This window comes from Gadus morhua, chromosome 8 (assembly GCF_902167405.1).
Source record: "Gadus morhua chromosome 8, gadMor3.0, whole genome shotgun sequence".
Taxonomy (NCBI): Eukaryota; Metazoa; Chordata; class Actinopteri; order Gadiformes; family Gadidae; genus Gadus; species Gadus morhua.
The window spans coordinates 16,835,163-16,861,535 of record NC_044055.1 but is presented as its reverse complement, the minus strand read 5'-3'; the positions used below and the strand labels follow the sequence as shown (position 1 = coordinate 16,861,535).

The following is a 26,373-nucleotide window of genomic DNA, read 5'->3' as shown; positions in this document are numbered from 1 at the left end:
CTAATCTACCTACCTCTACCTCTACGTCTACCTTTTCATATGTCTGTGTCTGATGGTGTATCTTCAAACTGTCTGGCTGTATGTGTGTAGAGATATACTCTGCTGTACACCAATGTGTCTGTCAGTTTGCCTGTCTCTCCGCCTGTCCTACCTTCAGACGATGCCTGCGCTGTGATCCTGTGATGATAGGGATCCAGTTTCCCTGGACATGGAACCTGCAGGCGCATGGCTGCCTGACCGGCTGGGATCCCGGTAATCAGATCTTCATTTTTCCCGGAAGCATTCATATCTATGTTCCTAGCTGTCCAGTCGTGATCCCTGTTCCTGCCGCTCAATGTCAAGGGGGGCCATGCTGTTATGCAGCTATTCATCCCTGACTTTGAACAACGTCCCCAAAATAAAAATGGCACAACTTTCTTCCAATTATTCTAGTAGTACTAAATAAGTATTACCTATGATGTCACCTGACTGTGGACTAAAACTGTTTGGAAAATTAGCTAGGTCAGGTCTAACAAATAAATCATATCTTTAACATACATATCATCATTGTGCATTACTGTTAATCAGCATGTTTCTGACATGTTATATTCCGGCTATGTTAGCTAAGCTCATGCTTGCGTGGTATAGCTGTCAGCTAGCTGTCAGAGCAGATTAAACTGAACTGAGCTGATATGCTGCCACACTCAAATCGCCCTTTCCTCCAACCTTTTAACAATTCACAGCCGCACTCAATCGTGACCTCTCTCCCTTTCCAGCTCTCGCTTTCCACCTCTTTCTCTCTCTCTCCCTCATTCGCTCCTTCTCTCCTTCATTTCTTTAGACAGAGCGATGAGCAGAGCGATATTTAGAGATGTTCTAGCAGTTTTGAATTCTCTTTTCTTCGTCTTCCTCTGTCTTATGTCTTAGTCTTCTCTCCCTGTGGTGTAAAACATCTATCCCATGCTCCATCTTTCGTCTCTCTCTCGCTCTCGCTCCCTCTCTCTCTCCTAATCCTGGGGTAATGTCGCTCGTCCGGTGATGATGTCTTGCTCTGTTGTTGGAGGAGATGCTCGGGCCTAAAAATAACTTCTGTCTGTGCTGAGTAAACATTTCCCATCAGCCCCTGGGAGTCCCTGGAGCCCAGAGCCATGCAGCGCTGATCTGATCTGGCCCCAAACTCTGAGGAAGCTGCTCTGATGCTGTTCATCTTCTGAGTCCAAGATCCAGTTCAACCACAGTATCCTACTGATGGAAACTGGGAACTCTCCTGTACAACCACAGTATTCTACTGGTCGACACTGGGAACTGCCCAGTACAACCACAGTATTCTACTGATGGAAACTGGGAACTCTCCTGTACAACCACAGTATTCTACTGGGTGACACTGGGAGCTGCCCAGTACGACCAAATGCTTCCATTATGGGACCATCTGAGCTAGCCAGTAAAACCAGTCTTCTAATGGTGGACACTGGGAGCTGATGGGGCCAATGGGATATGCCGAGTACTACTGGTGGACATTGTGTGTGTGCGTGTGTGTGTGTGCGTGTGTGCGTGTGTGCGTGTGTGTGCGTGCGTGCGTGCGTGCGTGCGTGCGTGCGTGCGTGCGTGCGTGCGTGCGTGCGTGCGTGCGTGCGTGCGTGCGTGTGTGTGTGTGTGTGTTTCTGTGCGTAGGTCGATGGTATATTTATATCCAGCAGTGCTGTTTCTAATTAATCTTTCATGAGATAGTCCCTCCCGTGGCTGTTCCTGTTTAATTACCGTACAGTAACCTCCCGGGGTCAGTCGCTAAAGTAAGAGTCCTCGTGCCATGTGCCAGGTGAATCGACACACACTAAACAACAGGACCTATGGCAGTGTATTTGGATGGCTGGTGTCATTGCACATACTTGCGCGTGGTACCAAGATGTGGACTAGAACACTGAAAGCCAAGCAGGTTATTTTAAGGTTTGACTAGCAGCAGCAATGTGTCAGGGTCATTATGAAATCCCTGCCTAGCTGTGGCAGTCCAAAGGTATTTCCACCACTGGCCTCACTGTAACTTTATTATTCAGTCTTGTTCCATATGCAACACTTTGATCTGTGCCTACGTCCCCCTGGTTTATGAATAACGGAGTGCTCCTGACCGCCAGATCGAGCGTGATCTTCGAGACCAGTTTGATCCAGTTCTGTTGGAGGAGAAGGTCGAGCACACCATGATGATGAAGACGTTTCAAATCTCTCCGTAGTTACTTCTCATCAGTGGAGCTGGAGAGGTTTTATTGTCTGAGAGTGTCTCTTTTTATATAATATTATCTATCCTTATTGGGAGTTCATAAAAATGTGTAATGCATCTTAATATTTGATCAAGCTAAATATGCGATGTTTCAGTCTTCTATAATCCAACATGGACGACTCTTCCCTGGTGCAGTCACAGGGAGCTGATTCCTCTCTTCTTCAATGCCTTGAATGGGGATTCATTTTGAAGGCTTAATATGGCTTTTAATTCACAGCTCCTGAGTACGGATAAGGAATTACAGCCAGTCGAGGGCTTACAGTGAAGATAGTACCAACAAAAGAGCAATAGAATTAGCGTGGGGTGTTTTGGAGTTTGGTGGACCTTTCCTCGCTGGCAGTAAATCTGCTGCTTTCTTTTCACGCTCTCTGGTGCTGAATCTGCTGGGTCAGCCTGCGACCATACAGGAAGAAGAGCATCCATCCACCAATCAGGGAAGGTGATGGTAGAACTTCAGGACAAGGATGTTTCACCTTTAATTTGGTGGGTAAAGCAAAGCACCAAAGAACAAACAAAACAACAAAGCAGTGGTTCTATTCCCTGTGTAACTCCATGAAAAGGTAAAGCAAGGCACTAACACTGCTAGGGTTGGGGGTTATATTCCCTTGGTAAGAACATGGTAAAGCAAGGCACTAGCCCGGACCGGGTTAAGGGCTCAATCTTAGATGCAGTTCCGTGGTAAGGCATAGCACTAGCTCTGCACTGCCAGGATGTTTTCCAACGTGTACCTGCACGGCAAACAGCTGGAAGCTGACCCACGTTGGCAGAGTTCCCGATGAGCTCTGTGAACACACTAAGACCGCATTACACCCAATTAGCAAGCTGAATCCATCTCTCCTCCGCAGACGGTACGGCAGGGACCTGCGCTCCCTAATACGCCTCTGGAGAACCCGCACGGCACCACATCCAGCGCGCCTCTCCCCTCGGTCTCCAGCCTCGTCTACCCTCTGCAAGGTCAGCCGTTTGGGCCTTCTGCCCGCCGTGCGCCTCATCAGGAACCCAGACGGACACCTTGGCAACGTTAAGCCCCTCTCTCCGCAGGTGGCCCTCTGATGGACTGCCTCCTTGTGCTTCGTAACGACCCCTGGCTGCTGAGAGACTCTTCAGCCTCCTCCCCCGGTGGGATATGGGTCTGATCGGGGAGGGGGGAGGGACGATCCCTGCTCCTTCAGCTACGATCCCTGCTCCTTCAGACTGTATGAGCTTCTTGCGGGGTCAAGCGGGGGGGGGGGTTAGCTGGAGATGGCTGAGTGACATGGTGATATCGTGACGTCCGGGCCGCTTCTTATTTAAATTTAGATTAGATTCTATCGCTTTCCTATCGGGAGTAAGTGAACACACAGTGATTACGCCTTAATTTCCTCCAGAATAGATTTTAATCCGCACATTTTTGAGGATTACTATGACAACCAGAGTCATCCTGGGGTTACTATGACAACGACTAGGGTTCTGGCGTTGCTTCTGACAACAAGCAAAAGTTAATTAAAAAAATCTAATTCTGTGAATTCTCAGTTGGTCATGCAAACCAAAAGGTGAACCAGAACATCTGGGTCTCCGGTGCAGAGAAGATGGAAAAGTGTGCAGGGTGTGTTTTTTATTTGGCCTGACCAAGCCCCATATAATCCCACTTTCAGCAGCTCAGCAGAAACTTCTGACTACCAGGTGTGTGACCCAGCTTCAACATGAATGATGTCATCGCTGTCTGGCCCCTCGCGCTATTTCCCTGCTGACTGGGCGGCCGTAACCATAGTTACCGGGCTCCCTCGGCCCGTCTTGATGTGCCCACAAACCAGTGGGGCGGTAACTTGAGGAAGCTCTGCCTCCCGCTGTGAGTGACCAGAGCCCAGATGCTTAAGGACTTGCTCATGGGTCCCGGGTAGATAGAGGACAATCTGTCTGCAGTCATGAATAGATTTAGTGTCTAGATTGAGTGTGTGGTATTACTATAGCAGTATTCATATTCTGTTCTCTGAGGTAAACCTAACACTTATCAGGCTATAACCTGTGCATGACAGCTAACCACCTCAGCTTATTTCACAAGTAAAATAGAGCGGGGTATTCTCTTTCTCAATGAAGATGCTCACGTCGGCTAATACTTCCAACAGCACTCCAGACCCAGTATCAGTACGACAACTCCTAGCGGTGCTAAACTGGTGCTGCCTATGGCCTATGTGCTAGCTGTTCTGCAACGCCACATGGCCCTTCCCAACAGGTGTGCGTCCTTCTTTAGCTGCTGCCTGCCTTTAAACTTGAGGTTAAAATAATAGCAGGTATTACTTACCTCGACACAAAATATCTTTGCAAACGTTGCAATTGTGGGAAGGGCAGTGAGTCCCCTGATACTTTTCTACGGATAGTGATTCCAGTGTTCCTGTTTAGGTGATTGTTTCTAGGTTCAGACTATTTCTATTGCGGCTGTTTGTGTGGCTGTTTCCACGACTGCTGTATCGTATGCTGTCGCTCGTCTGATTGTTTCTAGAGTCAGACTGTTTCTTATGTGGCTGTTTGTGTGGCTGTTTCTGCTACTGCTGATCCAAATGCTGTTGCTTGTGTGACTGTTTCTAGGACTTCTGTTTCCAATGCTGGTGCTTGTGACTATTTCTTATGTGCTGTAGTGCTGTGGTGACTGTTTAAATGGTCAGACTATTTCGAATGCTAGTTTGTGTGACTGTTTCAAAGCTCAGACTATTTATAATGCTGGTTTGTGTGCTGTTGTTTAATGAGGTTGCATTTTGTAATGATTCTGTTTTTGTGTTTCTTGGCCTGTTGTTTAGTTAGGCTGCTGTCTCTAAGGATGCTGTTTGTGTGACAGTTTCTAGGGCTGTTGTTTAGTAAGACTGCTGTTTCTAATGGTGCTGTTTGTGTGACAGTTTCTAGGGCTGTGTTTAGTAAGGCTGCTGTTTCTAAGGATGCTGTTTGTGTGACAGTTTCGAGGCCTGTTGTTTAGTAAGACTGCTGTCTCAATGGTGCAGTTTGTGTGACAGTTTCGGGCTGTGTTTAGTAAGGCTGCTGTTTGGAAGGATGCTGCTGTTTCTATGGCTGTTTCTGGTGGTACAGGGACTGGAGACTGGATCTAGTTTAGCTCCTCCAGACCCAACACCTTCAACTCGTTAGGGAGATGTTGTTGTTTGTCCTGATGATGGAGGATGCTCCATAATGTATGCGGTACCACCATCGCCCGAGGAGTCCTCCTACTGCCTGGCTCTCCTACGGGGTCTCGCTCCATTGGCTCCCTGGGGGGCGGCTGCACTCCATGTGCTAAAGTGCACTTAGCATCCCAGACCAAACAGCGAGGGCTCGCTCTGAAAACAGACCTTGACTCAGCGGGGTAGGTAGTCCATCCCAGGCAGTCTCCTAATGCCATGTGCGTCATGTGTTACATTCTGATACTGCCGGCCATGTTAAATATGTTATACGATACGAACGATATGTGGAAAGATATGTGTCTTATATCTGACCATAACATCAGCAAATCACGGCCCAGTCTAGCTGAGGTGGTAGAGCAGGGCATTAACATTACCAGGGTAAAGTTCGATTCCCTGCCTTGTTCTACCTGGTAGAGCAAGGTGTTAACAATTCAAGGTTAAGCGGTTTGTTTCCCTATCTTGCTCAACTGGTAGAGCAAGGCCTTAACTCTTCCAGAATTAGGGGTTGAATTCTCGGTCGGGCCACTCAGTCTACAAAATGTGTGAGCAAACATGCTCACCTCATAAACTAATCAAAGCACAAACTATGTTCAATAAATGAAGAAACGTAAACGTGGAGCAGGTCTTCCAGAATCCGGAAAACACATGTCAGACACAAAACACACTTGCTCAATGAAACACAGGACAAGGAGAGCAGCCAAACTAGAAGTCTATAAAACAGGAGCAGCTACAACAGTTCTGTCAGCGGAGAGGCGACTCGCGCCTAAAGCCCTGTCCGTACAATGTGTTCTCCCAGAGGAAAACAAACCATTAGCCCTTTCTCTCTATCTCTCTCTCTCTCTCTCACACCTTGCTGGTCTCTATGTCTTCCACTAAAGTTCTCTCTCTTTATCTCTCTCACTATCGTTCCTCTCTCTCGCACACGCCATCTCTCTCTCTCTCGTTTGTCTCTCACTCGCTCCCTCTCCCTCTCTCTCACTCCATCTCTATCTCTCTCTCTTGCTCCATCTATCTCTATCGCTTCCTCTTTCATCTCTGATCTCATCATCCCATGGCCAAACAGAAATGTTTACAGAATAACCATTCACACCTAAAACCCATTGAAATACGCCTCGCTGTTGTTCGTTTGGCATTGGTTCTGGCGAGGGCTGTGTATTGGCAAAGAACTCTGTGTTGAGGATTTGTGTCCCGATACGATTGAATACACTACAGAAATATTTAGCAAACAGCCATAGAAAGCCATAGAAACTGTCACACGAACTGCTATTCATGCACTAAGCTGTATTGATCAACAGGATATTTTACTTTAGGAAAGAAGATTCTGTTTTTAGTTTCCGTTTAAAAACAGAATCTGTGCGCTGCTTCAGTTAAGAATGGACTTTTCTTGAGCCTTTATCATCCATCAGAGGTTGAAGGATTTCATAGCTTTTTTGTGCAAAAGATTTTGCTGAGAGCAAAAAAAAAAGTTGTACAAATAAAAGTTATTTATTTGTGCAACTATCTACTATGGACTATAGGGCAGGCTAAGGTTAAGGTTCTTGTAACAATACTTTTCATTTTATTTGGCTAAACAGAGAAATTATTCTGTGGAATTGTTACCAACATTGATTGTTGTAGGCTGTCGATGTCATAAAACCTCACCTGGGCAGGTGATACTGAAACGATATCAGGGTATTGCATAGATCAGACTTGTACCCAGTGTTTTTCTGTTACACGTATGTACTTGAAAGTGACTCTGCAAACCTGGCCCCACTAAAAAATATACGACTATATAATTGATTTGAATGTAAAATGTGTGAAGGATTCACCCAGTAGTTGGTTGGACTCCATGGGACTTCAGTCACACACTTCGTTTCCAACCGTTTTACACACGACAGCGCATAGGGTCGAAGTGACTGAAGCTTTAAATAAACCATAACATCCGCTCTCTTTGGTGGATTATTATTATCCATTCTATGAAATTCTCCCACAACACCCGCATGAGTAACGAGGGACGACGTTCTGCCTACTGCTCATTCCCCGCTGCAAATTTTAAACGGCTAATCCGTCGTTTTTGGACTACATTGTTCTCTGTAGGACCGGAATCGCTCGTGCCATAGACCAATACGATATAATATGGGCTTGATGTGGTTCTAGTTCAATAGCTTACCTGTACCTGGTACATAACTCCGTCAAACGGCCAGACCAGAGGCGGAAAGCGAACCTCCTGGTGTTCAGTTCACGGGAGAAGTCTCGAGGAGCTGTCCCTCGAAGCGAGTGCTGGGGATGAGAGAGCCCGCGCGCTGCTTCCCTTTGTAACTGATATTGAGTCCCGCGTTCAAGCACTCGTTGCCTTCTCGACGCTTTCACTCATCTCTAATGTGTTCTTTATCCGACACTAAACCGCCAACGTTTATAAGCGGTGTGGGCGTTCATCGTGTCGTGTCCCGAACAGAGTTCATCTCTCTCTCTCTCTCTGCACGCCCGGGATAGAGAGTAGGCTTCGGAGGCTGTCCCGTGCATCCGTTCAAGTAAGAAAGCTCGAGCAGAGCAGTTTCCTCAACTGCAGCTCACGTGCCCCTTCCTGTACTGGGCGCGAGAGGGTGAACCAAAGCAACGTGAGATGTTACTCCCACGATGCATAGGAGGATGAAGGCTCCACTTTACCATATTATAACATACACTGTTATTAAATAGAGAAATATTAATGTAGACAGATCCCAAACATTTGTACGATTTAAAGGTTGTTCCAAAAATCTGAAAAAGTCTCCAATCATTAGCGTCATCAGTACGCTAATGATCCCAGTACCGTTGACTAGCATGTAGATAAGTGTTAAACAATGCAAAACAGTATATTGCTGTGTTAAATTCTCCTATCTTACTCGTAGTAAATTAAAGGATGTGTTGATTGGTTGCGGGATGAACAGTCAGTGTGACACAACTGTTCATCCCCTTAGGCCTCAATGCTGAAACCATTGTGTTTCCAATTTGCTGAAACAGGAACCACTTTGATAAAGACCAATGAACTGGGAAATTAACTTCCCCTCCTCTGACATGTCAGGAGGCGTTCTGACCGCCGTGATTTACAACATCTCCTCGCCGCTCGGGTGGAGCAGACTTATCTCTCGTTCACTCGACGGGGGAGCGATGTGGTCCGTTTTAATTGAACGACATTATCACATAATGAAAATAGCTTTGTTTGTCAACCGGTCGACAGACTTTCCAACGCACTGTGCAGTCTGGCGTTTGGGATGCTTCTTTGACTGCAGCTACACCCGCCAGGAGGCTCCCTTCGTTCTAGGTTCGGTTTACAATCACAGTCTCCCATGTCGTCATCTAACCCCCACCTCAGTTCTTTGATTCAATTTATTGATTAGAAATTGACCGGGAGATAAGAGCCAATCGGATATGGAAATGAGGTATGGTTGGGATACAGGGTTAGAGCAAACCAGTGGATTATGTAAGAGACTAAATTCGATTGCTGTGCAGTGGATTTATATACACAGCACTGGATAAGATTATATGCAGTGGATTCATGCATAAAATACTGGATAAAATCAATGTGCAATGGACTCATATATCAAATACTGGATTTGATTAAAGTGCAGTGGATTATTAAATATAAGAGTGGATTATATTGAAATGCTTTGAATGCATATGTACAAGACTGGATTAAATTAAGTTATAGTGGATTCATGTATGGAATACTGTATTTGGTTAAAGTGCAGTGATGCATATATATACACTTTGTTATCCACTGTAGTCTGCTGTAATCTATTTTACTTTAATGGGTTCTACACTCAATTCCACTGTAACTCTCATTCCAAACTGCAATCCACTGTTATTTAATCCAGTCTTGTATATTTAATCCACTGCATGTTAATCCAATCCAGTTTTGTATAAAGCTTTCTCCACAATCTTCCACACTAACTAATCTAAATCAAGCATGTAAACACATTTATCCTGAAGGTAAAAATAAGACTTATTACACTCAATCTACAGTAATTAGTAATTACAATTCCACTGAACTAGTATAAATCCAATACATGTTTTGCCTCTGTATTCCCCATAGGCAGTGATCTAAGGCTTCAACAGTGAATAAATCATCAGCTTTTCCCACTCCTGTCATCTGAGAATTCATTATGGTGATGGATTGAGTTACATATAGCTGCTCCTTGCGCCGCAAATCACATTTATTTTCATCAGCTTCATTCATTCTTTCTTCATCTCCCTCTTTCCTCCGTCCCAGGCCAAGATGGGCGGGTTGTATCAGCATGGTCGATGGTGATTTCATGGGCTCTTTTCTGTATACCAACATACCATCCAACCACTTTTGTTCGACTTTAAACCGGTTTAGGCCGGTACCGTGTGGGCCGGTGCTGTCCAATGTGGTGGAAGATATTCGTCACTGCAATGCTGAGATTCGATGCCAGATATAAGCATGTATTTGAATGCACATGTGTAGGCATGGTTAATTTATAGGCCAACAGCTGGTCAGTGATACATGAGATTGTAGATGGCTCACACACACACACACACACACACACACACACACACACACACACACACACACACACTCACACACACACACACAGATGATTAACCCCTGGAGGGGCCAGACGATGGCTGATTGGTCGGTGTTCACTACACACCATCGGCAGCGTGTAATCGGATGACCTCGTTTACCAATGCTTACAGGAACTATTGTCATTGTCTAGCCCATTACCTCAGTGGGGAACCTCTGTGTTAAGCCAATACCCCCCCTCCACACACACACACACACACACACACACACACACACACACACACAAACAACACCCACACACATACTGACAGAGCAAGTCCTTCAACAGACACACTAATGAAATAATCACCCCCACCTCACTGCAGGAGAGGAGAGGAGGTGGAAGAGGAGGAGAGAGATATTGTAATCATGGCATCTTCTGCGTTTATTAGTTCGGTGCTTGAATTGCATGTAAACAGAGGTTCTCATCCCAAGGTGCTGCTGCAGGTTCATTGGTTTTAACAACAGGGGTGGATGGGGTTATTTCTTAAATGCCCCCATTTTGGGGGTGCTACATATTACAATCTTTCCTTCGACTTTACACATATTTAATTTAAACCAAGTGTGTGTGTTTTCAGGTAGTATGGCCATGGGAAGACGCATAGCTACACAATCACACAGAGTGGATAACATACCTTCTTCTGAGAGCAACACAAGCATTTCTGGTTACAGTTTGGGGCCAACCGGTTCCATAGAAAAACATGTCCAAGATAGGGGTGAGGTGGCTCACGGAATCTTCTCTTATTAAAAAGCAAAGGATGCAGGCATTCTTAGGCTATTTCCAGCTTGACAGGATGCGTCAACCTGGGGTAACTAACACAGTTCCTCTACTAAACAATGTGTCGACAGGTCATTTAGGCAATAAACCAAGAGAAGCTGTGGGTTACAGGGATGTAAGAGAACAGGGGTCGTTGTTTTGTGTCGTGGTTAAAGCGGTTACTATAGACTACCTTGTTAGATTTAACAAATTTATATCAAAAATATTTTATTGAAAACAAGTCGTAAATCTTCTTCAAGACAGCAAAGGGGTTGCCATCCAAGACAGGCTAGTATACTCTGAAGTTGGCGTTGCATTTATACAAATAATTAATATCATGCGCTCACAGGTGTGCAGCATTTTACAACATTTTCAAGCCAATCAGAATCAAGGACTGAAACGACCCATTTTAATAAAAATATATATTTATATGCTTAAGTGCAGCACCCCCTCCCCCCCGCCCCTCACCACCTCTCCATCCATCCCATAATGATATTCACTCAGCTGCCGCAGCGGTTCCTAGAAACCAGCCAACAGTTGGCCAAATCCAGGCCTTGCGTGCAGGCAGGAGGCAGACGCCCACATTCTAGAACCCCAGCATGGGGCCGACGCTCATCGGGGTCGTGGTACTCTCCGCAGTAAAGTTTATCTTCCCCTCTGAGTTGAGCTTTGCACTTTCTCCCCGTCCTGTATCATTCACTCTCACTCTCTCTCTCTCCCCCTCTCCATCTCTCGCTTCCACCATGACACCCCCTCTTTATATATCCACACACACATACCAAGTATTGTCTTTTTGCTCTCTCTCTCTCTCTCTCTCTCTCTCTCTCTCTCTCTCTCTCCCTCTCTCTCTCTCTCTCTCTCTCTCTCTCTCTCTCTCTCTCTCTCTCTCTCTCTCTCTCTCTCTCTCTCTCTCTCTCTCTCTCTCTCTCTCTCTCTCTCTCTCTCTCTCCTTCCCTGTCGGTGGTAAAGGTCGTTGGACCATCTGCTCCTCTGCTGACTGGACATCACCTTGTGTCTCTCGAGGTAGAAATTTCAGTTCAGACGCCCTCCTCTTCTCCCCCTCCTCTCCCTCTCCCCCTCCTCCCATCTCCTCCTTCCCCTCACCCCAGTCCTCATCACCCTGCCCACCTCCAGTCTCCTCTATTCACCCGTCTCCTCCCTCCTTCGCATCACCACTCCTCCCTCCTCTGACCTCTTCTCCTATCCTTTCCTATCCTCTGCTTTCTACCCCCCCCCCCCCCCCCCCTCCCCCCCCTTCCCATTCAAATCTTCCACAGTCGAATCAAAGATATGTGTACTTAAAATGGTTGGTTTATTTCTTTCAAAGTGCTATTATTCAGCGTGAATATAATAATATGTAATGTAATCCCTCACATCTTTTAGAGTTACTCGTACCTTTTAAATATTAACGTTATGTTTCATTGTGACTCATCCGTCTCCAGCCGTCATTTTGATGCAGGAGCTGTCAGTTTAGAGTGCCGGGCTCGTTGCTCATCTCTTATTTCAAGTTCAACCTTTGAAGAATGCCTCTGCCACACAGTGGTTAGACTGGGTAGTACAACAACACAAGTCCATAACGCTCGAAGGCCACGCATACTCCTAGGCATACATATCTTGAATTCGTTGTCTTAAAGGGCCCATAATAGGCTTTTTTGGGGTTAATAATTTAATATGGGGATACTAATAGAATAGATTGACATGCCTTGATGAAAAAAAAAAAGACCCCTTATCGTTGTCACACTGTTCATTTCTGCCAAACAGCTTTCAGCATCTTTCAAAAATACTATTTTTTTAATCATTCATGGCCACCCTCCCTAGTAGCCCAGTCTGCTTTGATTGGTCAAACACTTTGAGCCGTGCATCTGCAAATTACACGGTTAGGTTTCAGATGTAACCTTCTAACTGTAATTTGTGTACACAACGGTAACAACCGTCTGTACGTCAAATGACCGAAGTTTATATTTTAAACTTCTTATTTAGGTGCACTAGTGGAAACTGCCCTTCGAAGTTGAAAATATATGCGGCCATGAAAATACGAATGGCAGCCAACAGTTAGTAAAATCTCTTATATTACTCATTATTTTGTTGTATCTAGCTAAGCATAGGACTGAAGTTGCTAGTTTTGGGAAATACAGCAGCCTCCACCTCAAGTTGGGTTCCTGCATCAAACTGTTCATCATCCTTTCCACTCTTTTATATGATCTATTCCAACACATTGTATTTGAAAGACAGGTTGCGTCCTGGATCTATAGAGCACAACAGTGTGGTTCCGGAAGTAAAAATCCCATTTATGAATGATGATGGCCAAAATGAATTCGAACCATTCATTTTTCACGCCTTCGTTGGGAAGTCAAAGGGGGGTATTTTGAGTGCAATATTTATTCATAATGTCGAAGTATAACACTTTGAAAAGAATAATAATTCAAATTAGATCAAACTAATAATTCATAAATTTCAGCTTCCTTTAGACCGTTTCCATCCATCCGTTTCCAAATAGATTCCAATCTTGGTCAATTTCTAGGAGCAAAGCTAGTTCTTTTCTTCATGGCACTGTCAGCCCCTGTAGCTTACAAGCATACTATCTGTGATCACATCTTTTATGAGAATATCCTACTATAAAGCAAGTATGGATTCATATCTTGTTTGTTTTCATCAATGTATGAAATGTAGCTCAATAGATAAAACTTGTAGTGCCAAGAACTTTTGACAGGGTCTAATGTCCCCCCTCCAAAAACGGTTTTCGGACGTCTTGATGAGCAAGATCATTTAATAACAATACTTGCTATAAAAAATGTGTATTATACATTATATTTCTAAATATATATAATAATAATAATAATAATAATAATAATAATAATAATAATAATAATAATAATAATAATAATAATAATAAATGATAAAATCAAAATATATTTAGTCCCAAACCCATTCGTTTTTAGATAAAGGCCAGAAATTCACAGAAAAACTATATTCATTGGAAAAAGAAAAGCTCTGAGTTTTGGGCTCGAATGTGTTGTTCTTCTTTGACAGACTCGCTCGGCCTACGTTTCCCAGAGTGCAAAGCGAACAGGAAGTACGTCCACACACGACCTTGGATTTCTTCTGGGCTGCTCTGAAGTAACGTTTGTGTAACAACAGCTCAACTATGGCAAATAAGGAACCCGCAGTAAGTGCTTCTGTAAATTAGGACTTTAAATATGAAGTTCATTCCGTTATGGCATGTTTTGTTTCAGCTGGATCTGTGTCTGGTTACATTTGCATGCCGGCTTGTGTCGCACTCCTGAACACACGTGAGGAGATAAGCTACCGGACGAATGTGCTAGCTAGCTAGCACATTAGCTAGCACCAATTCATTAAAATAGAAAATGTGCATTAAATAGGGGTGACAGTTGAGGTGGTTGAATTGGCAACTGCTTGGCCAGTTATATATCTGATACCGGGGGGATAGTGGGTTGGTTCATTTTAGTCCAACAAGTTGACCGACTCTTGACCTAAATTTGGGGGAGGGTGTTTGACTTACAAGGCTCACGTCAATGTCGAATCTTGGTCATCATAAGTATTAATTAATCGCATCGACACGAGGTCTGAAGTCTATCATGTTAAACTACCTGCCTTGTGAAACAAACCACCTTGGGTTCAGCTTAACCTCTCAAAGGTGTACTGTGTCGTTCGTCGTTACTGTTCTACCTAACGGTGGTTCACGGGGTATTCTTGAATAAAGTTCTGTCCCTTGGTTTTAAACGTCTGTCTTTGTCATTGTTTTCTGTATTACAGCAGGGTTTTATGCAGCAACTGAAGCAGATCGCTGCCAGGATGGGGTCCGGTCCACGGGGGGCTGGTGTGGGTCTGAAGCTACTGATCGGTGCAGGAGCTCTGGCCTACGGCGTGAAGGAAGCAACATTCACAGGTAGGCTGGCCCACCTCAAGACACCACATACAGCCTCTCAAACTGGACCGTGCCGTTCTGATATTCCTAAATTACTTGATGTGGGCGAAATGAGGATATCAAATATGAGCCTTGATGAGGCTCCAAATGATATTGTGTGCAAGTACTTATATCAGTAACAGTGATACAATTGCATAAATTACTATGTTGACGTTCATAGAGGGCACATTACCACTTTGAAAACAAAGTTTGTGTTCGCTCCTCAACATTACGTTGCGTAAGGTGGTATCGGGTGGTTGTATCTGAAAAGTTCCAAGAGTACCAGCTTCCTCAGAAGTGTGTGTGAATCTGCTGTTGTGTGTTTCAGTGGAGGGAGGTCAGCGCGCCATCATCTTCAACAGGATCGGAGGGATCCAGAAGGACACAGTGCTGGCTGAGGGGCTGCACTTCAGGTATGATCGGTGGAGCATTGAGGTGACCCCTATATGAGGATGCAAGGAGACTTTACCTTGACCCTAGGTTGTCAAGCTAGATGCAATTCCTGTGTGAAAGCTAGACGTAATGTGTTTTAATATGCAATGGTGGTTTGCTTCTTGTAATGGATCGTATCTTGATCATACTGGATACATTCAGTTTTGTACACTGTTAGTCAATGTCTGAGCAAAAGTCTCAGAACGTGCAATCCAAAAAATACAGTCCAAAGTCTGAAATAATTTCTTCGTAATTTATTTGGCTAATCACAGGAGGTTACAGTGGTACGACTCAACAGAGTGCCCACATTTCTTGTTTGGGATTAATTAAATACACAGCATTGTAGAGTTTAGTCTACTCCAAGCTAGGAAGTCTAAACAGACAACCATTACTTATTCTTGTGTACCTTGTGTAATACCAGGTTGACCTTTTTACAGGGCAGCTAACCCCAGAATGTGATCTACTCTGTCGTAATAGCATTGTAGTAACTACACCTCCACTCTAGTGTGTGGTTGAGGCCTTGCCTTGCGAGGCTGCTTGATTAGCGAGATCACGATAATGCGAAAATCCATGTCGGCCGGAACCACAGTGGTTGGTACAAATCAGCTTCTTGAGCTACGTGACAGATGGTTCATCAAATCACCTGCCAAGTGTTTTTGGAAGTTGCCCGCCCTTTTCCAAACAGTTTCCATAGACCACTTCCCAGATTGTTCTTTGTAAGAAACCATCTGGTCGCATCTGATTAGTTGCAGTCCAGGTTTTCTTAAGATTGTAGTTGCTATTTGCACGAATAAAAAGGCGGGTATGTGATCCATTCGAAGACCGCGTCAGGCTTGGATCATTGCTGTGTGTGCAGGATACTCTGTTAAACGGATCAAACGTCCATTAAAACGCTGCCTGGGATTTGTCTACAACACCATGTGAATGACTTGGTCTCCCTGCAACTTTAAACCCTAAAGCACAGCGACTACATTATGCCAAAATCCCGGGGTTCGACGGCCTATGCAACCTCGATTCTGCTGAAGTGTTTGTCGGCCTTCACGTCTCCCAAGTACTCTGTTAAACATGGGTGTTTCTGTTCTCTAGGTTTCCATGGTTCCAGTATCCCATCATCTACGACATCAGAGCCAGGCCCAGGAAGATCGCCTCCCTCACTGGAAGCAAAGGTGAGGAGACCAGTAGGGACTGGGACTGGGACCAGTATGGACTGGGACCTGCAGGTGAGGAGACCAGTAGGGACTGGGACCTGCAGGTGAGGAGACCAGTAGGGACTGGGACCAGTAGGGACTGGGACCTGCAGGTGAGGAGACCAGTAGGGACTGGGACCTGCAGGTGAGGAGACCAGTAGGGACTGGGCCCTGCAGGTGAGGAGACCAGTAGGGACTGGGACCAGTAGGGACTGGGACCTGCAGGTGAGGAGACCAGTAGGGACTGGGACCTGCAGGTGAGGAGACCAGTAGGGACTGGGACCTGCAGGAGAGGAGACCAGTAGGGACTGGGACCTGCAGGTGAGACCTAAAGGGACTGGGACACATTTGCCCTCAAAGAGGACGACATAAACAAGTTAAATGCAGCGCCATACTGGTTTAGTATAGTTTTGGTATAGGAGGTAAGGTGCATATTTTTGGATTTGTTTGTTTTCCCAAAATGATCTGCCTCATATACATTCAAAAAAGCTTTTCATAACCAGCGAGGTCTGTGCCCACCTCAACATTCACCTTCTTTGTTGGTAAAATGACCCCAAACCGGTTTCATTTTATCAGATATAATATCGAATCGCAATGCGAAATCGGTCCAAAAGGACTAGCAGGGTATTAAATATAATCCAAGTTCCAAAAAGATGGAGGGTTGCTGGTTCGGTCCTCTGTTCCTCCTGGTTCTGGTGCAGAGTCCTTCAGCGACACTGCTCACCGTTCTGGTCAGGCTGCTAACGGACATGCACCGAGGACGGAGCGGTCTTTGTTTGTATTACTGTCCAAAGGGCTTATGGTCCCAATCTGAGTCTCCTTGGGAGGCTGCCATTGGCTATGTTTGTTTTGCCACCTTGGCCTGTATAGACTGCAGGTCAGTGTGTCTCCAGGAATATGTTGAGTCCTGTCCTCCATTTTGTCTGTGGAACAGGTAGCAGCCGTGTCCTAAGTTTGTTTTCCTGTCTCATCTTTCCTGGTACTGTGATGACACCTACTCAGGTGCACACACACACACAGCTGGTCTCAAACAGTTGAATAAAACCATCAGTCCCTCGCATAATCCGCCCAAAAAGAGCCTGTTATTGTGGTGTCGTTGCAACCATATTCTTGACCTATGACCCATTATACGTTGAATATTAAGCGGTTGTTTATTTTTCTATTGGGGCAAATATCATGACCTCAAACCCAGTCATTGTGTTCTCCAGTTCATCTCCGCTCACGGGGCTACTGAATTACTCATAAGGGCTTATTGGTATTGCTAAAAACAAATGCTTCCTTTTCGTCGACAGCGGTTTGTCTTATCTCGGTCCCTCGGGCTGCAGACACTGATTAACCTTTGGAGTCATTGTTTAACTTCTCTAAACTGGGTTACTCTGTACGTGCAGACCTCCAGATGGTGAACATCGCTCTGCGCGTGCTGTCCCGCCCCCTGGCCGCCAACCTGCCCACAATGTACCAGCAGCTGGGCACGGACTACGACGAGCGCGTCCTGCCCTCCATCGTCAACGAGGTGCTCAAGAGCGTCGTGGCAAAGTTCAACGCATCGCAGCTCATCACGCAAAGAGCACAGGTAAGCACTGGTCAACACGTGCCACATAACACACATACCGGTTTGCACTGGATTACATACATGCAACGTTACACGCATACACCAGTTCACGATGGACACGCATGTGTCCAGTGTGATCACATGTATCACAGACATGCTACGAAACAGACAATGCTACGAAGCACGCACGCTACTTAACACACAGATGCTACGTAACACACGCGCTACGTGAATCACACATGCACACATGATATTTAACACGCACGCACACACACGCACACATGCTGCGTTACACACGCATACATGCTGCGTTACACACGCATACATGCTGCGTTACACAGGCTAGGGAACACACACACACAGGCTAGGGAACACACGCACACAGGCTAGGGAACACACGCACACAGGCTAGGGAACACACGCACACAGGCTAGGGAACACACAAGCTATGGAATACATACACGCGCTACGGAACACATCCACACACGTGCTGCGTAACACACACCTCAGTTGGACTGTACAAAATAATTTAAAGTTCAATAAAATGGAGCTGCTACAATCAAATTCCAGAGATGTTATGTTTTCTGGGGGGCGGACTTAGACTGGGGGCGGGGTCATGGTCCCTGGGGGCGGAGTCAGCTGAGTGTCCTGTCTCCCGCCCCAGGTGTCTCTGCTGATCCGAAGGGACCTGTTTGAGCGGGCCAAGGACTTCAACATCATCCTGGACGACGTGGCCATTACGGAGCTCAGCTTCAGCCGCGAGTACACAGCCGCTGTGGAGGCCAAGCAAGTCGGTACGGAGTAGCCTGGTACACACGCAGCACTGGTACACACACACGCGCAGTACCGCTACACACCAATTATATTCACACAGTACAACCATTTGTTATTCATGCATTTCAAGGTTATGAAGCACACATGGTGTTGTATTGCTTTTGACCACTAGATGGTGCTATTGCTCCGTTTCAAATGGTAGAAGAAAATGGTAGAAGAGAAGGCATGTTGTTAAATTGATAAAGCCCAGAGAGTGAAGATTGAATACGATTTTTGCTTTGGGAATTCTTGCTGAAATATGTTGGGACCATAAGATTATGTCTTCAGTGTTTTATCCACAAGACAGGAAAGATGAACTTACTAAGGGAACCTTTACATGGGGGGCTTTGATTGTGACATCAGATGGTTCACTGTGAAGCCTATGTAGCTGACCTGTGTGTGTCTTGTGTCCTCCAGCCCAGCAGGAGGCGCAGCGGGCTCAGTTCTACGTAGAGAAGGCCAAGCAGGACCAGAGGCACAAGATCATCCAGGCAGAAGGAGAAGCAGAGGCCGCCAAAATGGTGAGTTCATCCCCAGAGCTAGAAGCAAGCCGGCTAGTCACTTATGGCTAGTGAGTGGGCTAGTCAATTATGGCTACCCAGCTAGTCACTTATTCAGGTTATTTGGAAAAGGGAAAACTGAAGACGGAAGCTCCTCCAAATCCCAAGGTCAAACCCAGTGACCTTCAGTGATCATAGTCGTTTTGTCACTGATTATCACTCGCCCACTATACTCCACCTCTGCACTGTAACCTGACTGCCTTGTTGTGTATCGCACCCTTATTAGTGTGTGACTATGGCATTCAAGTTTTTTTAACAAATGAGTGCTATACCTATAGCACATATCTGAATGTATTCAGAGTTTACAGGAGTTACAGTAGTATTTTAGTTGATGACAGGGTGTCACTGGGGAAATACTAAGAGCCCTGAGTCTGGTGGGCCAACCTGCTGGACGCTAACCACAAAGCATCTGGCCTTGTAACGTAGGTTTGATTCCCTCCTGCGGTCCTAAACTAAATGTTGTTTCGCTCCTTCAATCCCCAGATGACACATTATTAAGTATCCAATCTCACACTCGCTCTATGCTTCTGTCGTTCGCTATATTTATCTATATCTTAAAAGTACATATTTCTCATGAGCATCAAAAGAATTGAATGTAAATGTCCCAGAATGCCCAGTGGCTGACGTTCGGAGGAAATGCTGAGGAACTTTTTAGAAGGAAGATTGTCGCAAAGATTCATATCCTTCTTTGCTAACTGTCAACGTAGGAGGAGTTCAGAGCTCCCCCTTATCAAGAGAAAGGTCTGGAATCCGTTAAACCAGATGACATCAGTCGATCAAGAATGCAATCGCTATTGTTATTATCGTTTTGATCATGCTCAACTATTCCATCAGTCATTGTTTTGGCGGTCATGGGTGTGACTTAATATGAATTGGTTTCATATGGTCTTTTTAAATCCAAACAAGATGACGAATCGTATTGTTTGTGGAGCTCCCGCACGCCAGGCCAACGAGCCTGGTGTGTTTATTCACCGTAAGCAACTGTAGAGACTCTGATACACTAACATCGGACGCCTATACAGCCTGCTCATCAGGCAGAAAGCCCCGCCCAAGCATTGGGGGTTGATTGACAGGTGGAGCGTTCTCTGGATGATGGCACCGGTCTGGCCTGTTTGATTAGCACCCTGGGGTGTTCACCTGAGTCCGTCGCTGGGTTCACCGCCGTCTCTTAAAGGAAAGTAAGTGTTGTGTTAAGAACCTGTCTTATTGTGTCTGTGTTTGACTGACAGCTGGGTGAGGCCGTGACCAAGAATCCTGGCTACCTGAAGCTCCGCAAGATCCGCGCCGCACAGAGCATCGCTAAGACGGTACGCCGCACACTCACACACCCGGTCACACAATCATCCACACACACCTGGTCACACACCCACAATCATCCACACACACCTGGTCACACACCCACAATCATCCACACACACCTGGTCACACACCCACAATCATCCACACACACCTGTTCACACAATCATCCACACACACCTGGTCACACACCCACAATCATACACACACATCTGGTCACACATTCATACACAACTTGTCACACAATCATACACACCTGGACACACTCACACAATCATAAATACACTCTGGTCACACACTCACACAAACACGAGGGTAACATTCACAGGCATGCACACACGAAGATTCAAACATGCAGATTGGCACAAACCAATGACTCATGCACTTTTCTCTTCTCCTTATCTTGCCTGTTTCTTTCTCAACTCTCTCACTTTCTCGGCCTTGTGCAGTCATTCAGACGGGTTGTAACTCGCCCTAGCGGCATCTGCTACTTTTTCTTAACACTCTGTAGGAGGAACTCCTCTGCTCCTCCACCTTCATGTTACGGACTCCTCTTACTGCCGTTTACAGACGGGTTGGACCTATCGGAAGGCTTATGGCACCAGTTTGTCTCGACCTATCAGGTCTACCCAGAGTTGGGAAGACGGGAGCAAATTGTAAACGATGTCGTCCCACCCATGTTTTTGTTTTCTGTAGACACTGGGAGAGTCAGAAGGGAAGAATGCACATTAATTCAGGACGAGCAGGTCCAACCAATGGACAAACTGCTGATCTCATTAAAACACACTTTCACCTCAACCTTTGCACTGTTCAAACGCAGTTCTGGAAAACATTTTTAAATGCATGCGTAATGGGGGCGGGAGGGGGCAGAACCAATGAGGGCAATGAACAGGTGAGCTGGGCGACCTCGTTGTGGTGCCAACTTACTTTTTGTATTATTAATTCAAGCTGATATGGCAGAGGTTTCTGTGAACTCCCCTCCAGAGGAGCAGTCTTTGGTCTGAGATGGAGGCATCCCCAGCACGCCACCAAGGCTCAGCTAGTAAATGTTTTTTTTCACGTCCGGAGAAGAGTAATTATCTCCTAAGATGGCAGGGACACGTTGCCACGACCGACGACCGAACACATCCTGATGAGAACCATTTAATAATTGACCGCATCATGTAGTCGGGGGTCTGGGGGCCGCTCCTTATTGAACACAATGCGACACGACGTGTCCCTTTCACAGTCCTCAACTCAGCCTCACTCTTTATCTTTAGTACTGTTGGATTACTGAACAGGAGCGGTTTCTTTCACGGCTGCTCAACATTTATTGATAATTTATTATTGATGTAAATATAAGCCGTTTCCCCTCGGTACGCAGGTATTGTGTATTTGTATTCAACGACAGACTAGTAGTTTTGGATGAGAAGTGCTGGAGAATTGAGTTGAGTTTACCGCTGGCCACTAGATAGCGCCAGATGCGCACGTGAATTGTAGGACTCCATTAAATAAAAAGGTTTTGAAGGTTGTCTTGCTCTTTGTTTCTAACCTGTAGATTGCCGGGTCACAGAACAAGGTCTACCTGAGTGCCGACAGCCTGGTGCTGAATCTCAATGACAACAACACCTTTAACAAGTAAGTCCCACCCACCCACATATTATGGGATGTGTGGCCATGATGGCCATCTTATCGGCCCCCTATATTACCGCCATGGTGTGTGATCGAGGGACGGATCGACCGACCAGTATCCGCAGTGGGTCATACCAACTGGTGGCCGGTTCGTCCTTTCGTCCATCTGTGCGGTAGGGATGTGCATTTATGGCAAAAATACTATTCAATATTCGCAGATAAGTATTTGAATAATATTCGAAAATCGATAAATCAAGAACTCCTCACGCACGCACACTCGGATACATGCACACACAATGTCACAGGGAGAGGCTTTTATGATTTGTATGAAATCAATCTGTTTATTTCTGCCCCATCAACATTCAACATAAAAATTATTTCAACGTGGGCTTAGGCAGATAGGCCTATAGCCGCTGAAAACAGATCGCTATTTATTTATTTATTTTACTGAACACAGCCTGCATGACGGTGAACTAGACACGTCAAAAAAAATAACTTCACACGTGTGTCTTTTTACAATTTATTTGTTACCAGCGTTCGTAGTGTTGATCAGCAGAGTAATAGTCCGCCAAAGACGTTGACGTCGCTTAGCACCCGAGGACGCTGGGGTTGATAAGTTACCAGACTACTTGCGGAGTGATAAGATAGGAAAAAAATAATCGACTTCCTTGACAGCGGTCATTATATGCTTAACGATGGTGATTTATCAAAAAATTATTCACCACCGGAAGTTGTGAAGGCCCATGCAAGTGAACGGAGCGTTGAACAGCATTGAGAAGAGCCGTTTAATGAATAACGATAGTTACATTAATTATTCGATATTCTACGTGACTTTAACTATACGACTATTCGACGATCGTTGCCCATCCATGCTGAGCGGACACGTCCCACTTGTGATGTCACTAAAGGTAGATGTGAATCAGATTTACGTCACACCTGTTGGTATATCAGAGGTGACCGATAACGAGTTTGAGTGAGCTGGAACTCAGCCGCGATAAAGGGGAAGTTGTGTTGGACTTAACCACGGGTCCTTCTTCTGCTTTCAAGCTTGTAGCTTAAAAAAAAACATTTTAACCGCAAGCTTGAACCGAGATTAACTGTCATTTCTTTCTCGTCTGATTTTTGTCTGTCTGTCTTTCTCTCTCTCTCTCTCTCTCTCTCTCCAGTTTGAACTTGAGTAAGTAAGAGGAAGCCCGCCATGAAGAATTTGCATTCCTATCGGTCCGATTGATCTCTGCAGTACTACACATCCTCACACATACACACATATACACACTCACTATCACACACGCGTATATATTTACACACACTCACACACCAGCCATGGTTCTGTCAGTAACTGGACTCTCCCAATCCCTAACTGGGCTTCGAAACAGAATGCTTTGCTCTCCCTTTTTGTTTGTTTTATTTTATTTAAATTGTTGCGGTAACGGATACGGCGTCGGCCCGGCACCGGGTCACTAGACTATAAACGCACTTCTTCTAGAACCCGCAAACACGTGGCTGTGGCGGCAGCCTCTAGCCACGGCCCACTGTGCCGGACAAACTGACGGGCACGTCCTCCGCTTTACCGTCAAAAGAACCGAGCGACGTCCACCGAGAAGCGGGAAAGTTCGAGTTTTTCGACGGACGTCAGAAGTGACACAGAAGAAGAAACGAGTGTAAAAAAAAAAACGTCAAGGTGAATCCGTGGCTGCTGGGACTGGGCTGCCGGGGAGCTGGTGGGGGCTGGTGGAGTTGCTCCAACTGGACGTGGGGGGTGGAGAATGAGATCCCGTCTGTGTCCTGGTCCGAACTCTGCGTCTCAAACCAATAAATGTATTTTATTTGGAAAACATTCTATCATGCAGATTTTTGTTTACTGCACTAAGCTGAAACGTTTATCTGTTGATGGATCAAAGCTTTCATGGATTCTACATCTGAGGTGTTGGTTTTGACCTTAATCAAATGTTCTTTTCTAGTTTGTAACACGGAAACGATGTAATGAAAAGTATAACTGCGGAATTAAACTTTGTCTTGAAGTATGTCTTTCAGTCTAAAATGTTTCTGTAATACTTTCAAAACCTCAATGCTGGAGTAGAAGTAGTAGTACTTAATTACTTCAACTCAAACCCTGTTCTCCTTCACCTTTCATTCAAACATCTTGCCTGTATACTTGTATAGGCTGGCTTTGCTCTAGTGGTTAGCGAGGGGTTAAAGGGGTGAAGATGAAAGTGTAATGGCAGAAGAGGGTGGGATCATATAGCTGCTATTGTGTGATCGACACAAAGCTCGTCCTCCATGTTGATAATGCGACACAAGCTAGCTTGCTTTTGGGAGGCAGGCGTTGTCTTTCACTGTGACCGTATGGTAGTGCTTTATAGGATGGGGGAGGGAGGGTAATGTTATAGCTGGATGAATATTTATCTCAGGAAGGGGGGTTGGGATGAACTGGCGTCGCCTGATTGGCTGGGGTTCGAACCGCCCACTGCCCTCTGTCAACCAATCAGCCGCCACTGCAGCGTTTGAATGATGGGGACGTGTTTTTCTTTTGGTTTTTTTTAAGGAAGGGATATAGGAAGCTGTGAGTGGAGGGGTTGTATGGGGGGTGAGTGCCAGTTCGATATCTGTGTCTGCCGCTATCGAAATACCATTCACACAGTTACATTTGTATGTTTAACATACAGTCTATGCATATTTCAGATTTGGGTGCCTTTATGGACATAAGTCGGCTTGAAGAAGAGAGGTAGTGACCTAGTGTAAAACAGGCAGGTGGGAATCGAACCTGCAGTGTCTGACCAGGCGTAATGCTGCTCACAGGTTTAGCAGACGGCTGGGTTGAGCCATGGAGCCGCACTCCCGTGGGGGAGGGAGGGGTGAGGACAGGGAGGGAGGGGTGAGGACAGGGAGGAGGGCAGCAGTGAAATGGCTGCCTGGTCACATGACCTTCCTCCCTCCCTCCCTGAAGCATCTTTTTATTATCTCAGCCTGCATCATGCGTGTGCTGCACTGCATGATTGTAAATTTGCTGTTGAAGAAAAGGAGGGGGGGGGGGGTAACTATTGCACACGTGCACACTCTCCAGTGCACGCGCCATGCGCCCCCTCCCTCCTCCCTCTGCAGTGCATAAACAAGGACGGATTACCGCTCAGCTGGGACGTTACCGTGGAAACAGTGACCTCACACTGTTCTCGGCGAACTGGGCCGGTCGCCATGGCGCTCCACTGCTGTTCTGTTGGAGAGAGAAAGAGATGTAGGATGTAGCGGTTACCATGGCGAGGCTGGGTCGCAGTGCTTCTCGACACGGCTGTACCTCCTCCTCCTCTCCTCTTCCTCAGTCGCTGTCGGCTGTAGGAGCTCTGATTCTCACCTTGAAACACATGCAGACGGTAATGCGGTCAGAAAGGGACCACATTACCCAGAAGGCATTGGTGTCTCAGCAGTAAACAGCGTTGCCAAGCCAAACCTCAAAGTCTGAAGCCACTTCACCCTTTTATTTAGTTTTTGTGCGATCAGAAGTGTGTGTGTGGAGACTAGCATGATGTTAGCGTGTAGTCCTAACATGGCTGTTCCTCTCTACTCCATCCTCTAGTGGGACGTCTGTTATGCTCCCTGTAAAACATCTCCCCTGAACCATGCAGTTAACACCATTGCTTCCATTGTTCACCATTGCTCCTCACATTGACACCTCACATCACATACAATAAGACACACACTCGTCTACACACGGTAACGCACACTGAAGCACACACCTCCGCACTAAGTAACACGCTAACACTCCGGTACACACCTGCATGCATGTAGTAACACACCTTTGGGCACTTTGACATTCATCTGTACACGCAAAACCCTGCTTTACACACACACACACACACACACACACACACACGCACACACCCCAACACACACACCTCTACACACAGAAGCACATGTTGGCACACAACTTAGTCACCAGATCCTGCACGCTGGCCGATAGAACCAGCCGTCTCCAGATGTGGGCATCCCTTTTCCTCCAGCTGTGCTCTTGACTTCGCTCCATCAGTTGAGTGGTGAGGGTGTTCGACAACCCAACCGAAAGGTTCAGGGTTCGAGCCCCCCAATATCTGCACCTGTAGGTGTCCTGGGACAAGATGCCCCCTAACACCTAACTGCTCCTTTATGACCTGTCTCTGTACTGTCTAACCCCTACCTGTTCCTTAATGACCTGTCTCTTTACTGTCTAACCCCTACCTGTTCCTTAATGACCTGTCTCTTTACCGTCTAACCCATACCTGCTCCTTAATGGCCCTTCTCTGTACTGTCTAACCCCTACCTGCTCCTT

At 45.9% G+C, this 26,373-nt stretch overlaps 2 protein-coding genes across 6 annotated transcripts in view; one reads left to right on the top strand and one right to left on the bottom strand.

Moving 5' to 3' along the window:
* The window catches only part of LOC115549547 (PEX5-related protein), a 28,260-nt gene extending 20,276 nt beyond the window's left edge, over positions 1–7,984 (bottom strand). For 4 of the 5 annotated variants that reach the window (XR_003977782.1, XM_030364817.1, XM_030364815.1 and 1 more), the window contains exon 1: positions 7,547–7,983. Coding sequence is in view for 3 of the 5 variants with exons in the window: in XM_030364815.1 (XP_030220675.1) it covers positions 7,547–7,561 (15 nt within the window). In the remaining 2 variants the exon portion in view is untranslated. Of the gene's footprint in view, positions 1–7,546 lie in introns of all 5 variants that reach the window. The other variant, XM_030364816.1, reaches the window with a different exon arrangement.
* A 5,771-nt stretch (positions 7,985–13,755) lies between these two features.
* Positions 13,756–24,101, top strand: phb2a (prohibitin 2a). Its single transcript, XM_030364047.1, has 10 exons — positions 13,756–13,863; positions 14,472–14,604; positions 14,951–15,035; positions 16,141–16,220; positions 17,630–17,814; positions 18,458–18,587; positions 19,024–19,127; positions 20,396–20,473; positions 22,000–22,079; positions 23,240–24,101. Exons 1-10 carry the CDS (start codon positions 13,843–13,845, stop codon positions 23,256–23,258), a joined length of 915 nt encoding a protein of 304 aa, XP_030219907.1. The 5' UTR covers positions 13,756–13,842; the 3' UTR covers positions 23,259–24,101.
* Positions 24,102–26,373: the final 2,272 nt, after the last annotated feature.

Bases quoted from the DNA above. Each gene is read 5' to 3' on its own strand.
- phb2a (XM_030364047.1), top strand. From the start codon at position 13,843: ATGGCAAATAAGGAACCCGCA. The intron at 16,221-17,629 runs GTGAGGAGACCA...CTGTACGTGCAG, and splicing joins CTCCCTCACTGGAAGCAAAG to ACCTCCAGATGGTGAACATC. The intron at 17,815-18,457 runs GTAAGCACTGGT...CTCCCGCCCCAG, and splicing joins TCATCACGCAAAGAGCACAG to GTGTCTCTGCTGATCCGAAG.